Raw genomic sequence first — 14,406 nt, 5'->3', positions numbered from 1 at the left:
CCTGTTTTAATTTCTTTATTCAGTTTTGTCATTTGTATGTATGCAAAAATGTGTATTTGTGAGACGCACATGTGTCTAAAAATCTCACTAATAAGTATAGTATATAATATAAGTCTGTTTAGATGCAGATCTGGAATCAGATGTAGATAAAAAAAAAATTCTAAATATTTCCTATTGATTTAGCAAATATGGAGAACTGTGCAGCCATGGTGGAGATAGATAGATAGATAGATAGATAGATAGATAGATAGATAGATAGATAGATAGATAGATAGATAGATAGACTTTATTTAATCCCCAGGGGGAAATTTAAAATGTCCTCAGCAGCAGGGGCAATAATGACAAAAAAGACACAAATCACAAGAACACAGCACACATACTGACACAAGAAAAAGTACATAAGATCACAAGGTGTGAATAAAAGGTATAAAAAGGTGTATAAAAACAGTACAATAGATAGCTTTGTAAAAAAAAAAAAAAAAAAAAAAGGGGGAGAATGGTTCAAAGTGCATATGAGTTTGATCGGAGGGAGGAGTTGTACAGTTGTATTGCTGTGGGTATGAATGATTTTTTGTAGCGCTCTTTTGAACAGCGGGGGAGTCTGTATCTGGTGCTGAATGTGCTCTTGAGTGTGTCCAGTATTTTATGGAGAGGATGGGTGGTGTTGTATATGATCTTATTGAATTTGGCCTGTTGGCATCCTTTTTCTTAACACCCGCCCCCCAGCACACTACGGCAAAGAAAAGAGTGCTAGCTACAACAGTCTGGTAAAACATTTGCAGCATCTTGTTGCATACGTTAAAGGACCTGAGCCTTCTCAAAAAATACAGCCGACTCCGGCCCTTCTTGTACACTGCCTCTGTGTTTGTGGACCATTCAAGTTCATTGTCCAGTAGGACACCCAGGTACTTGTACTGCTCCACAATCTCCACGTCACTCCCACTGATGCAGACAGGAGAAGCTGGGGGCTTTTTCTTCCTGTAGTCCACCACAATCTCCTTTGTTTTTGCTACGTTGAGTAGCAGACAGTTTTCCTCACTCCACTGCACAAATTTGTCTAGTGGAGTGAGGAAAAACTGTCTGCTACTCAACGTAGCAGATACACGCTCTACAATTATTATTCGTATTCTTATGTGGACAGCATGAGCATGTTGGGCTATATTAACTAACTAGGTCATTGTGATGAGACTGTGTCCTACTGTGATCATCTAGAACTGTATATAAAGTGCTTACGTGAATATGTTGAGGTGGCTATTTCATCTGTGCAAAAAACTTTTCACAACACACTAAAGTCAGTGTAACAGTGATTGTATCTCCTCCAAGTCTGTGATTCACTTAGACAGTAAAGGTCATGTTACAGGAAGTTTATAATCAGTAGCACCTTGTTTGTAATATCATTGTTCATCACACCAAACTTTACTGACAGTGATTTAGTTAATTATCACGTCATTTTTTGTTAGTGATGTCTTTGAAAGATGGTGATTTTGTGCACACGTGCAGTATCACTTTCATCATGTTTAGCAGTTTAGCATTTACATGGGGATCTAGTTATGTGAGTATTTCCTACAATAAAAGATGGTGACTTCATATAGTGTGACGTCAACTCAGTAATTCAGCTCGCCCCATCTGGGTCTGAGCGGCTGATGGCTGACTGCTAATATGTATATGTACCCTGTCATTGATCTCTGTCTCATTAAAAATATTTGAACTGTAATATTTAAATATTTTTTAGTGTCAGAGATGAAGCTTTGAATTAGGTATGGGACGATATACATTTTTATGTCATGATTATCCTGGCCATAATAACTGAAATCCATGCTGATATCACTATAGTCACCATCAGTTATTGTCATCTCTTAAAATGGTACTGAAACATACTGGAATCAGTTTGCCTGACATTTAGTTGTAGGAAACACATTTTTTGTGCATCACAAATAGGACACGTCTTTTTTGTGAACATCCTCTTGAGTGGAAAAATAAACAATCTTAATCTGGATAATGGAAATTCACCATGTGACTTATTGTGTATGTCCACATAGCGCTTTCCTTTGGCAGAGAAGTGGTGGCAGGGCACCGGGAGTGTTTCATCCCACATATGGGTTTTGTGACTATGATTACAGTATCTGGACATTAATGTAAGCCAGGTAGCTAACATAACGCTACATTAATAGAGGGTTGACTACACAGCTAACAGCAAGCTTACAACGCCTACGGTGATAAAAGTACAAGACTCACCAGCAACATTCAGTGTCCCGCTGATTTTCTCCCAGAAATGGGCTTTTCTGTCTTTGTTGTGACAGTTAGACAGTAGCCTAGCTAAAGGAGCAGCAGTGCTGTCGTCAGCGCTTTTCTGAAAAGTTTTGAGATTTCCAGCTGGGGGTGCTCGGATCAGCTGCACCAGAAAGCCGAAGCGATCTGAAAAAGAGACATTGGACATGGTGTTTTTTCTTGAGGCAGCTGCATACACTTTCTCCTCATTGGGAACAGTTGAGAAAAACCACTATATGGACACAGACCCTTATGGTGTTTTCATCACAGTCCACATTAAAAAACTAATTTGAATACTGAGCCACAACCTGTACATGATTTTTTGGAAATGACCATAATCACAGTTAACCTTTGTTGTTCTTTATATAATTAGTCCACAACATTACCCTATAATTAATATGTTGAACCTGTATGTAGATTTAAAGTGTATTTTTTCACATTGAGATATGCTGTATTTAAAAGATCAAAAGGCTTTATGCTGACAAGTTGCACACGTCCTCAGCACAAGCATTACAAACTTTTGAGTCATTGACAACTGGCATTTCTTATATTTTTTAAGTAGATTTGATGCAGGCTGGACTGTTGTTGTTTGGCAGTTTTTGACTTTGTAGCTCATCCGCGTCTTTGTGGAGCTCCAAGGCTGTTGATGGGTTTAGCAGGCCTCAGCTTGGCTCTGTCTTTTCTCTGGCTGTGGCTGCTCTTTTCGAGTCAAGCTTCATGTTGCTGCTGGCTCCAGCCTCTCTCTGGTTTGGGTTTTCTTATTGCTATGGTAATGTGTTGGCCTGCTACTAACAACAATGTCACCACTCTCAAAAAGTCAAGGGTTACTCGAGTGCTCTGCCACCAACTATAATAGCAATAATAGTATGAGCAAAACATCATCCTACAGTGAAGCATAACCGGAAAAATACTGTAAAGAGTAGAATAATGGGTTGTGCATTAAGCTCACTCTGGATCTAGGTGACTCTGTTGCATAAATGAAGTCCCTTTATGTGCAGCCATTGTAAACCCATGCTGCATTGCTGCAGACAGTGGAGTTAAGATCAGGTTTCGTGTCATGTTTCAGTCTACGGGCTCAGTTTCAGCACTGTGTGTCTGCATATGTGCGAGTTGTTGTGGAAAAAGCAGTGTTTCAGTATTGTACTCGCATACAAGTATTGTGTTTTACTAACATCCTGACATTGTAGATAGTGTGAGCTTCCCCACAGAGGGAAGCCTGGAGCGAGTGTTTCGACTGTTTTAAAATGCTGACAAATTTGTTTTGGAGCATCATTATCAGCAACAGCTCAGCCTGCTCAGGATTGTGCAGTGCGGGGAAATGTCAACCATAATTCCCTTTGCATACAAATATTTTCTTAACTATGACAGCTGTTGAGTTGCAAATGCTCCCCATTTGTAACTCATAGCTAGGGGATATAGAAAAACATGAAATATCTTAAAATGCAAGTAATCATAGTGTTACTATAATTGTTTGTCAAAGGATGGACTCCGCTAAGACACATCAAACAGTATGGGTGTGGATTTTGTTTTCTTGAGATAACCAGCATGATTAGAAGGTCCTATTTTAACAAGGAGACACAGCTTAATATTGATCTGTTGCCATCTCCTCTGTGATGGTAATAGATGATGTTTTTGTTTACTGATGAACCCTTTTTCTTCCCTCCTGTCTTCTCATTATTTCTCTCTCTTGCTGCCTCAACAGGCACTGAGCGGCTTTGCAAATTTGCGATGACATTCAAAGTATAAAATATTAAATTCTCCTTTTAAATCTCCATTTGCATCTCCATCCATTTTTACAGTTTCTTTATCTCGAACATGTCGTGGATTTTTTTGTGTGTTCTCTTTCCATCTCTCTGTCTGATAATAAAGTAGTGGCTGAGCAATTGTATTGATGTTTTTTTTAATGACGGTTCTCTCTCTCTGTTTTCAGACTGCCAAGGGCTACATCCTCTTGTTTGATGTGCTGGGTGGAGGGGATGACAAGTACCTCTATGAGCCTGTCTATCCAAAGTGAGTACAGCACGCATACAAACTCTCATACATATTGATAAACACATGCCGAGGTAAAGGGAGCAGAGCTGGCAAAGCTGTAGCTTGTAGGGAAGTTACACCATCAACAAGGGCTGGGTGGTATAGAGACAATCAAATATCACAGTATTTTTGACCAAATACTTCAATATCGATATTATAGGGTTGACTGTAATAATTAAAAGTTCAGAAAATGTCTTCACTCTACTGTAATGCAGCCTTTAAAACCAGGAAAAGACAACACTTCAGATATCTAGTCTCGTATCACAATATCGATATACTGATAGATTGCCCAGCCCTACCATCAAGAAATCATTTGTCCTTCAAGAGCCATTTAGCCATCATTAATATGCATGTTATATCAGTCTTGAATGTTAGCTGTATCTGCTTAGGGTTACATTTGAACAGTTGAAAGAGTGGACGTCCCAATATTAGCCCTGCTAATGTGCTGTTGTTATGACTGCACATGACAAATTACAATGACACTGCTGGTTAGAAACAACCACAGCATTGATTTATATAAACACTTAGTGTCAACTGCATTTTTCCCCCCTCTTTCGGGATCGTTTGCCTGCTGCAGTTTGTCTCGTTAGCAATCACCCGGCAGCTGTCTGTCAGTGCAGCTGGTTAACTACGCCAGTAGGAATACATTAGGGCTTTGCTACTTAATCCTCTTATGTAATATTGTGTTCGCTCTTGACTAAATATGTAATACATCATTTGCTGTGCTTACATGGTTGATAAAGGCAGATAGGAAAATTTTAGCTGCTAATTGCTGTAGCCATCACTGATTAATAAAGGTGACAAATATACTACATGGTCATGGCAATATAACATCCATATCTGATTAATGAGTATCTCATTGTCAAAGCATGAGGAATCAATATGCTGCTTTAACAGCCTCCGATCTCCTGGGAAGGCTTTCTAAACGGCCCTAGATCTAAAGTACGCACACATGTGTGCAAAGGGGTGTCTGCATGCTTTTCTGTCTCTTTTACCAGTGCTTCCGTTGTGCTTTGTATCCGATGTCCATGCCTTGTGTGTATGTGGTGTTTGTATGCCGGTGTGTCAATAGTGTGTGCGGATATGTGTCTTTCACATTCCTTGACAGCATACCAGCAGAGGTCAGGCAAGTCAGGGCATGCTCAGCGATCTTTTCAGCTCCAAGTTAAAAATACGTTGCATTTTCTGGATTTCAACTGTTTTCCTTACACATCACACAAATATACATATTTGTGTGTTGCACAGAGGAAGTCCTCGTGTGAAGGTGACCCCGGGTTACAAGGAGGAGCAATGTGCCCCCGCTCTGTCTTTAGAGATGAAGAAGCCTGTGGATCTGGAGGCCCCCATCACCAGGTAGGATGGAGTCATATCATCCTTTCATTTCTTCCTCTGTTGTTCTCTCCCTGTTTGTGTTTCTCTCTGTTGTGTCTGCCCGTCTGCCCCTCCCTCATATCGGCCCTGTATACACCTGGCATAAACATGCATCTTGGGTGACTGGATCACAAGTAGACATCTCTAAGTACAGGTGTGAGTGCACCAGACGTGTCCTCCATGCATCTTGAGATCTGATCACAAAGACCACATTCAAAGGGAGTCTGGACTGCATATGGCCACATTCCTCTAGCAGTGTGTATGCTTAATGCCCCACTTGCACCAAATTAGCTCTGGTCCGTGAACTGGTTAAGTCTCGTGGAACCTTGGTGCTATCTAGTGAACAAGCCTACAAGCCTTTACCAGTTTTGGGTGGAACCATTGTAATCAAGGATGTGTTACAAACATGGACCAAGTATTACCTCAGGTCAAGGAACATTTGCTATTTTTTGGTTCTAGCTGAGAACAACGGGTTCTGAACTAATTTAATTTTGGTCAAAATGGTCTGAACAGTTAATATTAGGTTCCATGTTGGAAGAAAACGGGTAAAGGTGTACTGGGCCAGTTGAAGGCTGCTTACTCAGCTGACGTCCTGGCTTATCTGACACCCCGCAGGATAAGAAAACTTTCTGTTGCTGCCGTTACACACTATAACCACCAAAAGATATGCTCACTATGTATTTTAATGTGAGTGCTTCCTGTAAACTAAGAGACAGCACAATTGCTGCACTGGTGCACAGCTTCTTATTTCAAATAATTCATGTCAGGCAAGATGTCTCCCGTTAAAACCATTAAAAACTACACAAGTCAGAACGATGTCATGTAATTCCTGATATAGATTTACCACTATTGATGTGGATTTATACATTTTGTACATTTTAAAGCTTGTAGCTTACACTTACGATTTAAACTGCAGTTACATTGTCTTTGCTCACACAGCTCACCAGTGGATATTTCAAGAATTTCCATCATAGCTGCAGCTGTTAAAAGTGACCTGCTCTTTGTGCGGCTGTGAAGGGCATTTGGCTCAGAGTAAAAACTTGAAAAATTCTCTCCTTCCTCTCATGGAAAGTCAACATTGGCAGTGAGAGGCTAAGCTCCTCCACTCTGTCAGTTTTCAACACAAAGGCCTGCAGAGAGAAATACAGGAATCTGCAGAGATGGAGGGGCACTCGGAGAGAGGAGAGTGATGGGCAGATGAATAGAGGTGGGTGGAAGGGTTTAGTGATGATTGATTAAAGGATGACAGAAGGAACTATTTTAATTTTGGTTTAATTTTTGTTGCCTGGAGCGTAACTGATTCAAATCAGCCTTGTGTTTTCTTGACAGTATTTACTCAGATGACAAACAAGGCATATTGGTAATTTGGTTCAGTGAGATTGATTGCTTGTCTTGTTACCTCATGCTCGCTCGTTACAAATTCAGAATGTGAATGTGTTTCTGTTTTGTCTTCTGCGTTTCGTAGTCAGCTACGTAAAATGATAATTGAAGGAAAGACTTGTCACCATTTTGGTGGATTAAGCTGATTTTTACATTTTTAAATCAGCACCACCTGTATGAAGACAGATATATTTTCAGCCCCTACCTGTTGCAATGCATAGCGCTCAGGCCTGCCACCTCTCAGCATCTGAAGTGTACCTAAGTGAATCATTTGATTTTCCTTCAGGCCTATTATAAGTTGACTGTGCACTTAGAAATAAATATGGAAAAAAACCCTCCTGTCATTGTTACCATAGAAGCTCTTGGCGGTTTAAATGAGGATCTCTGAGGGCCCTTAAACCCCAAGCCAACAATTGGTCAATGTCAGGCCATCGGTTAGCGTCTGTCGCCCTAGTTTGTGTGGTGTGTCCCACACTGTTGGCACTATTTGGCCCTTCTTGGCTGTTTTTAGCTAATTCAGCAGGATGAATCGGCTGCAGAGCCCATCGGTGAGAGGAATCACTCTGATACACTCTTGGCCATTCAACTGAAGTGAATCAATGCATGAGGAACTTCAGTCAAGAAGACTTGCGTTCAAAACATTTGTTACATTAGATGAGGGTTTTTTTTTTGCCATTGACGTCTTTAGCAGAAACTGTTCGTTGTGGTTTATCTTAGTTTGCATGCAAACAGTAAATATCACTTGTTCTTTTAACATTGGGTTGTGTTGTTAACGTGCTAATGGGCTAACTAGCTTCTTGAATCCGTCCTGTTGGTCTTCTTGTTTCCCATTTTGAATGATGACTACAGACTACCACCACCTGCTGGTGTGGAAGGTCATTTCTTCTCATGTAGGCGCAGAGCATACATGCTAGTTGGCTGTTGGGTGTAATCTTTGCGGTGTGTCCATGTCCAAACTGACATGGACAGGCAATGTAAGGCAACACAACAGTCGGCCTTTGTTGCCACCAGTTCTTTAATGTCAGTTTGGTGTGTCTGGGCTTTAAAACCAAGTCCTCAAATTATAGCAACATCGATGAGAAGAAATTATTAAAGCCAAAGAAAAACCCTGGAGTCTGTTAGAAAAGAGGCAGTGTCTACGTCCGCCTTGTTTTCTTCCTGTGTGGTGGTTCAGTCTTTGCTAATTTCAGTTCTTTTTTGAGTGTCTTGTCTTCTTCTAGTTTTTCAGCGTTCTGATTATCACCCCCACACCCTCCAACTCAACGTCTTTGTTTGCTGAGTGAAAAGAGCTATTCTTCTTTTTCTGTATTTTTGTTTATCTTGTGTTTGTATTGTCCGCATCCTTCATGTCCTCGTGTTCATCTGTCACATCTCCTCCACTGTGTGCACTTGACAGAGATTATAGAGTAGTCATCTGAATGAGAGCACTCTGCTGGCATTTCAAAGGCACAGCTTGATTGTGCAGGAGATGAGTGGGTGTCTCCTGCTGTGAAACTACAGTAAAAGTTGTCGCCTGCTTCACAGTTAAAAGTCCACTGTGCTCGACACCCTCAACTCCCTGTCATTTCGCTCTTGCTTTCCTCCTCTTGCTTGTCTCACTGTGCCATCTTCGACCTCTCGTGCTATTTGAAAGACAATGAAGCGTTTTACACACACACACACAAACACACTGTTGTTTGTTCCCTTGTGTGAAGACAGTGAGAGTTGGCACAGGCAGCTATGTGGCCTCATCACAGCTGGAGGGTAAAAGTTTCAGGCTCCACTCAGAGGGCACAGCTGGATGATGACTAGTCCACTGTTTCCCAGTACTGCTGCTTGTTATCTTGTTCCCACTCTTCCTACCTACCGTCCCCGCCTGCTCTGTCTCTTACTACCTCCTCCTCCACAGTTTCTTTCTTGTCTTTTGGACCTCAGCGCTCATTTCTGTGTTTCTTCTTCTTCCTCCCACCAGTCTGCAGTCCCTCCAGGAGGACTTGTTGGTGTGCACCGCAGACGGCTACCTCCACGTGCTGCACTGGGACGGGCTGGGCAGCAACGGACGCAAGGCCATCTGCCTCACTACAATCCCCTTCTCGCTAGACCTGCAGTCTGCTCGAGGTTAGAGAGGACTCATGCACACAGCTAAACACAGGAGAAGAGAGCAGACTTTATGCTAGTTGACAAAGTTTTCAATCACTTTTTAATGCTGGGAAATAAACACATACATGTTCTGGCCACAGTTGCCCCCACCTTGTCCAATGTTTTAATTAACTTCAGCTCCAGATTCAGCCGTTAGAATACTTCAACTTCTGTATGTGTGTGTAGGTGGTCCTTCTCTTGACCTGGAAGGAGTGCATATCCGTTGTATGGAGTATTGTGTGACCCTGGACGGCTTCGCTGTGGTACTGAGTGATGGGCGCCTGGGCTTTATCACACCACTGAGCAACACCATCACAGCAGATGTAAGAATACTCACAGACACACACTAAGTTTAAACATGCACACAGTTTACTAAAGAGCAAACACAGGATCCAAACCCAGATTATGGAAAATGTATAATAGTTATGGCATTGATGACAGCTCTATAACTTAGGCCACCGATATGCATGTCAGCATATGGCATCATCCGACCCCATGACATCAGGAATCACCGCTGTCCTATTTTAATCAGGAAAATCCCGGATTGTATACTGAAACAAGTAACTCATGATGCAACATAATCAAGTTAACAGGCTTTCAAATTTTATAAAAAGGCCAGCACAATATTTTTATTGAGGATTTATTGAAGATTTATTTTATTAATGTCATGATGATATGATTCAATACAGGACTTGTGGCTATTGCGTTATTTTGGCAGGAGCTAAGCAGTAATGATATCTGTAAAATATCTGTTCACATCCAAGAACGCAAGAGAAGCTCACCATTAAAGCGTTGTTCTAAAATTTTGGCTGAAATGATGCTCTTGAAATTGGAAAGTGGGTGTTGAGGTCACCATCAAGATACAAATGTGTCCAGATATAAATGTCAAATCAAAATCGTGACCAAGCCGTCTGCTGATACTGTGTGTTCATTCTCTGCTGTAGAGTTTGATTTAGACTAATCAACTCATTTTGAAGTTAAATATAAGTGATGTGATTAAAGGAAACAGCACGGGAAACATGCTCGGCTGACCTGCAACTGACATCCTACACACATTCAGTTATTCATAAATGTTTTGTGTGTGTGTCCAGCAGCTGCAGGGCGTCTGGGCAGCAGATGTGACCGATGGCACCTGTGTGGCTGTCAACAACAAGTACAGACTGATGGCCTTTGGCTGTGCCAGGTATGTGTCTGCAACTGCCTCTCTGAGCGTATCTTTACAGGACAGTGTTGGGAAGAAAACCTGTGTGTGTGCGTTTGTTTGCATCCGTGCGTTACAGTGATTGATTGTTGTCCATGCGGTGTGTGTGTGTCCAGTGTGAGAATTTGCCAGTTTGTGTTTGCCGAGGCCTACCTAGTGTGTGCTCGTCAGAAACTCCCAATGGATTGTGCAATCTGCCAGGTTGGCAGGAATCTCTCTTCCTCATTGCTCTCTCCTCTCCTTCCTCCTCCTTCATCTTCTTCTATGTTGTACCTCTCTGAAGCAGCACTCTTCATCTGAGTCTTTTGAGCATTGTTTGAATAGACCTTTGAAAACCCTCCTTGATAAAAGTGCTTGTTACGCTGTTGTAGATCGCTGTGATTTTTACAGCTGAATGAGCAAGAGGATAACAAACAGTCTTTAGTGAAGAAATTAGATTTAAGCCTCTGTGATTAATCATTTGCAATCACACACACAACAGAAATAATGACCTTGAGTTGTTCTTGTGTTGTTGGTATAGATGTATGTGCCTGTGTGTACGTGCAGTCAACAAGAGGTGTAGCCTGGAGGCTCTGCTACAAATTACAGCCACAGGTCACTTGTAGTAGCTGTTTCTGATTATGTGTGTTACCCCGCAGCCTTTACTCCCCCAGGCAACAAATTATGGCCGTTAAAATGTGTTTGTTTTCACCACAGCGGCTCAGTGCTGGTGTACATGATAGACACCACGACAGGATCCATGCAGCTGTCCCACAAACTGGAGCTCACGCCAAAACACTACCCAGGTATCACAGCACATACGCCCCATCTCACTCTTTTCTCCTTTTGGTCTCTCTGTGTCACAGCCCTGCACACATTCCTGTATGAGATAACTTGCATTCCTTCAGCTGTCTCTCTCTTGGGTGCACATGCCTGCGTTTCCCCCTAGGTCACATCTGTTTCAGTCAGACTACTGTAATTGGACATAAAGCCATAGCTCCACCTAGTGGGGGAACTGGCAAGAGAGCCATCACAATTCTAACAGTCAATCTATCAGTTTCCAGGGTATCTGCAGGGATTTAAAAGTCTTTAACAGTTTTAGTGTCTGCAAAAACGGTCTTAGTTGGTATTAAAATGTCTTAAATTTAATTTACAAAAGTCTTAAGTATTTTCTCTTGCCCTCTGTAGGCAGTAATATTAGTTATAAAATGCTTTTGTATCTGATTATGGGCTGCCGCAAGATGTGACACACTCATAAACTAAAAGCGGGATTGTGTATCGTTCATACTGGTTTTTAGCGATGTATATCCCTAGATTCATCACAAAATGATATTACATTCTTGGACAATGATACAATATTTGCTGATATCACACAGTTTGTCACAACATAGTTTCGACTGGATTCAATTCAGGGGCCTGTGATTGATATGAAACACTATCAGTACATATTTCCATGCCCTGGTGCCAGCACTGTTAGATTGTTTGGGAAGTAGGTGTGCTTGGACATTAGTGACACATACATAGACGCCATAGGAATTTCGCAATAAAGGTGCATCTTAAGGATGATTATATGTATTAATGTTTTCACTTAGCACAGATGATATTGGATTGTTGATCACTGAATCAGTATACGGATGCAAATCAATGTATTGTTACACCGTTACTGGTTTTCCGTTGTACTTTTATACTTTGGGCAGAATGATTGTGTAACAGGTCTTAAAATGCATTCTGTGTGTTATTAAAAAGGTCTTAAAAAATCTTAAATTTAGTCCATCAGAAACCCTGGTTTATCCTCTTGATGTACAATTAAATCTTAGCACTGATATTTGAACACCTGCATCGTCTTAAATGTCTTATTTTGTTTGCAGTGCATGAAAAACAAAATATAAGCAGCATACTCCAACAGTGATCTCAGTTACTTTTTTATTATTATTTTTCAGTCCAAAAACAGATCCTGTGTCAATTAAGTTGTGTTTCATCAGAAAGTCACGCTCTAGAAAGCTGTGATCCATGTGGAAATAAAAAGTTATTTTGAGCTAGCATACAGGCAGAAGGAAAGTGCATTTCAAAACAGTTTGCACAGCTACTGCCAGAGTTTTCATCAAATAGTAATATCCCTCTGAAATATCAAGCTCTGTCCTGTCCTGCTAGTAAAAGACCAAATATTCATGAGCTCAGTGCACAAAAAGAGTCTTGGCCACTAACTACAACATGTGTGAATAAAACAAGGGGTGTTTGACAATGTTCCCAGATTACCCTTCTATAAAGAAGAGCACAGTATAACTTGATTCAGTGTCAAATATGAGACAATGCTTCCATCGCACCATTTGCAGAACATTCACTTTTGTATTTTTAAAAGTACAACTATAAGAAAAGCTTTGTGAACTCTAATAACGTCTCTGCATTCTTTGCTTGTCCAGACACCTATAACAAGACGGGCCCAGTCAAGCTGATCTGCTGGTCACCTGACTACAGCGTTGCCATGGTTACATGGGAGTGTGGCGGCCTATCGCTGTGGAGTGTCTTCGGAGCTCACCTCATCTGCACTCTGGGAGAGGACTTTGCGTAGGTGTACACACAAATGCACTAGTACAACCTTCATTCAGTGTGAATTCACATCAACTTTTTTCTTGATTTTTTTTTTTTTTTTTTTTTTCATGTTTATTTTTTTGTGTCTTCCCCTCAGGTATCGTTCTGATGGTACCAAGAAAGACCCTATTAAAATCAGCTCTATGGCAAGTGGATCTGTTTGTTACTGTCACACCATCTACATTTTAACATAAAAAAAGGACATCTAGATATTTAAGTCCTGAATTTTAATGCTTATTTAAGGGATAATGATACTGAACTCCCTACACATGCATACTGACTTGCACTTCCCCTTTTCCAGAGCTGGGGAGCAGAGGGCTACCACCTTTGGGTGCTCCCTTACAAACAGGATAGGAGGAGGCAGGAAGAGCAGCAGCAGGAGGAGGAGGAGGACATGGACACACCCTCTCACCCCTCCCTGCAGGCCGGCATACTGCAGTTCCACTTCATCAAGAGTGCCCTCACAGTCAACCCCTGCACGGTGAGAGGAAACATAACATCAGTGTTTGTGAATACACACGTACGTGCACACACACACACACATTAAACATTCATGCTGTTTGTTCCTCCCTCCGTAATACAGAGTAACCAGGAACAGGTGTTGCTCCATGGTGAAGACCGCCTCTACCTGACCTGCGGTGACCCCTCGCAGGTCCACAGCACCTCTGACACACACCTGCACGCACACTTACACCCACACGACGGCAGCCCACTGCACCATCCCCCCAACCCCGACTCCTCTCTCTCTCAGGGACTCAGCACTTTACTGGGACACAAGCACTGGCACGTGGTCCAGGTAAGGTTGCACAGTCATCACACCTGGTTTAGTGGGAGTTACACACCAGTGGCAAGAGTTTTGAAATATTTCTTGGTAGAATATAATATTTCATTGCAGCCTTGTTCAGTGGATTGAGGTATAGTTATTATCTTGTATTTCTCATGGCATTTTTGTGTTCCTCTAGATTCACAGCACATACCTAGAGAGCAACTGGCCTATTCGGGTAAGTATGGGAATGTGTGTGTGTGTGTGTGTGTGTGTGTATGTCATTTTGCGTCCGGGACACATGGGCATCTGATGCTACAAACATTATGTACAGATATCATTTCACCCATGTGTGCTCAGACTCTTGAAGCTGCGATATTGCTACGTTTACAGAGCAGTAATGTTTACAAAGTAAACTAACCATGCTGCGTTCACAAGTCTGTACATAAGCAGAATTATTGTTTTACAAGGTGTGGGAGTGAGAGAAAATGTATAGAAGTAAGGTATAGTCAAATTTGCCGTCTCGTGTCGGTGAGCTCGGGTTGGGTCGGGAACAGCTGCTGCTGTGAGCCTATAAATCCCATTTTATATGATAGATGATTATACAAACAAACTAGACTTGTCAATATGTCAGTGTACTGGTAGCCAATAAAATGTCTATAAAACTTAAGTTTTCTATATGTGTTTTTTAATCTGTGTCAATACA

General features: G+C 41.5%; 1 protein-coding gene across 2 annotated transcripts in view; it reads left to right on the top strand.

Annotated features, from left to right (window-relative positions):
- Positions 1 to 14,406, top strand: part of ric1 (RIC1 homolog, RAB6A GEF complex partner 1) — a 45,382-nt gene that overhangs the window by 20,527 nt on the left and 10,449 nt on the right. The window contains exons 3-13 of one of the 2 annotated variants that reach the window (XM_050052487.1): positions 4,199 to 4,278; positions 5,545 to 5,652; positions 9,002 to 9,147; positions 9,355 to 9,491; positions 10,263 to 10,351; positions 11,066 to 11,154; positions 12,769 to 12,913; positions 13,035 to 13,083; positions 13,239 to 13,418; positions 13,521 to 13,733; positions 13,900 to 13,938. In XM_050052487.1, the coding sequence (XP_049908444.1) occupies positions 4,199 to 4,278; positions 5,545 to 5,652; positions 9,002 to 9,147; positions 9,355 to 9,491; positions 10,263 to 10,351; positions 11,066 to 11,154; positions 12,769 to 12,913; positions 13,035 to 13,083; positions 13,239 to 13,418; positions 13,521 to 13,733; positions 13,900 to 13,938 (1,275 nt within the window). Of the gene's footprint in view, positions 1 to 4,198; positions 4,279 to 5,544; positions 5,653 to 9,001; positions 9,148 to 9,354; positions 9,492 to 10,259; positions 10,352 to 11,065; positions 11,155 to 12,768; positions 12,914 to 13,034; positions 13,084 to 13,238; positions 13,419 to 13,520; positions 13,734 to 13,899; positions 13,939 to 14,406 lie in introns of both variants that reach the window. The other variant, XM_050052486.1, reaches the window with a different exon arrangement.

This window comes from Epinephelus moara, chromosome 9 (assembly GCF_006386435.1).
Source record: "Epinephelus moara isolate mb chromosome 9, YSFRI_EMoa_1.0, whole genome shotgun sequence".
NCBI lineage: Eukaryota > Metazoa > Chordata > Actinopteri > Perciformes > Serranidae > Epinephelus > Epinephelus moara.
The sequence above is the reverse complement of the archived record's forward strand: the minus strand, read 5'-3'. Positions and strand labels throughout refer to the sequence as shown.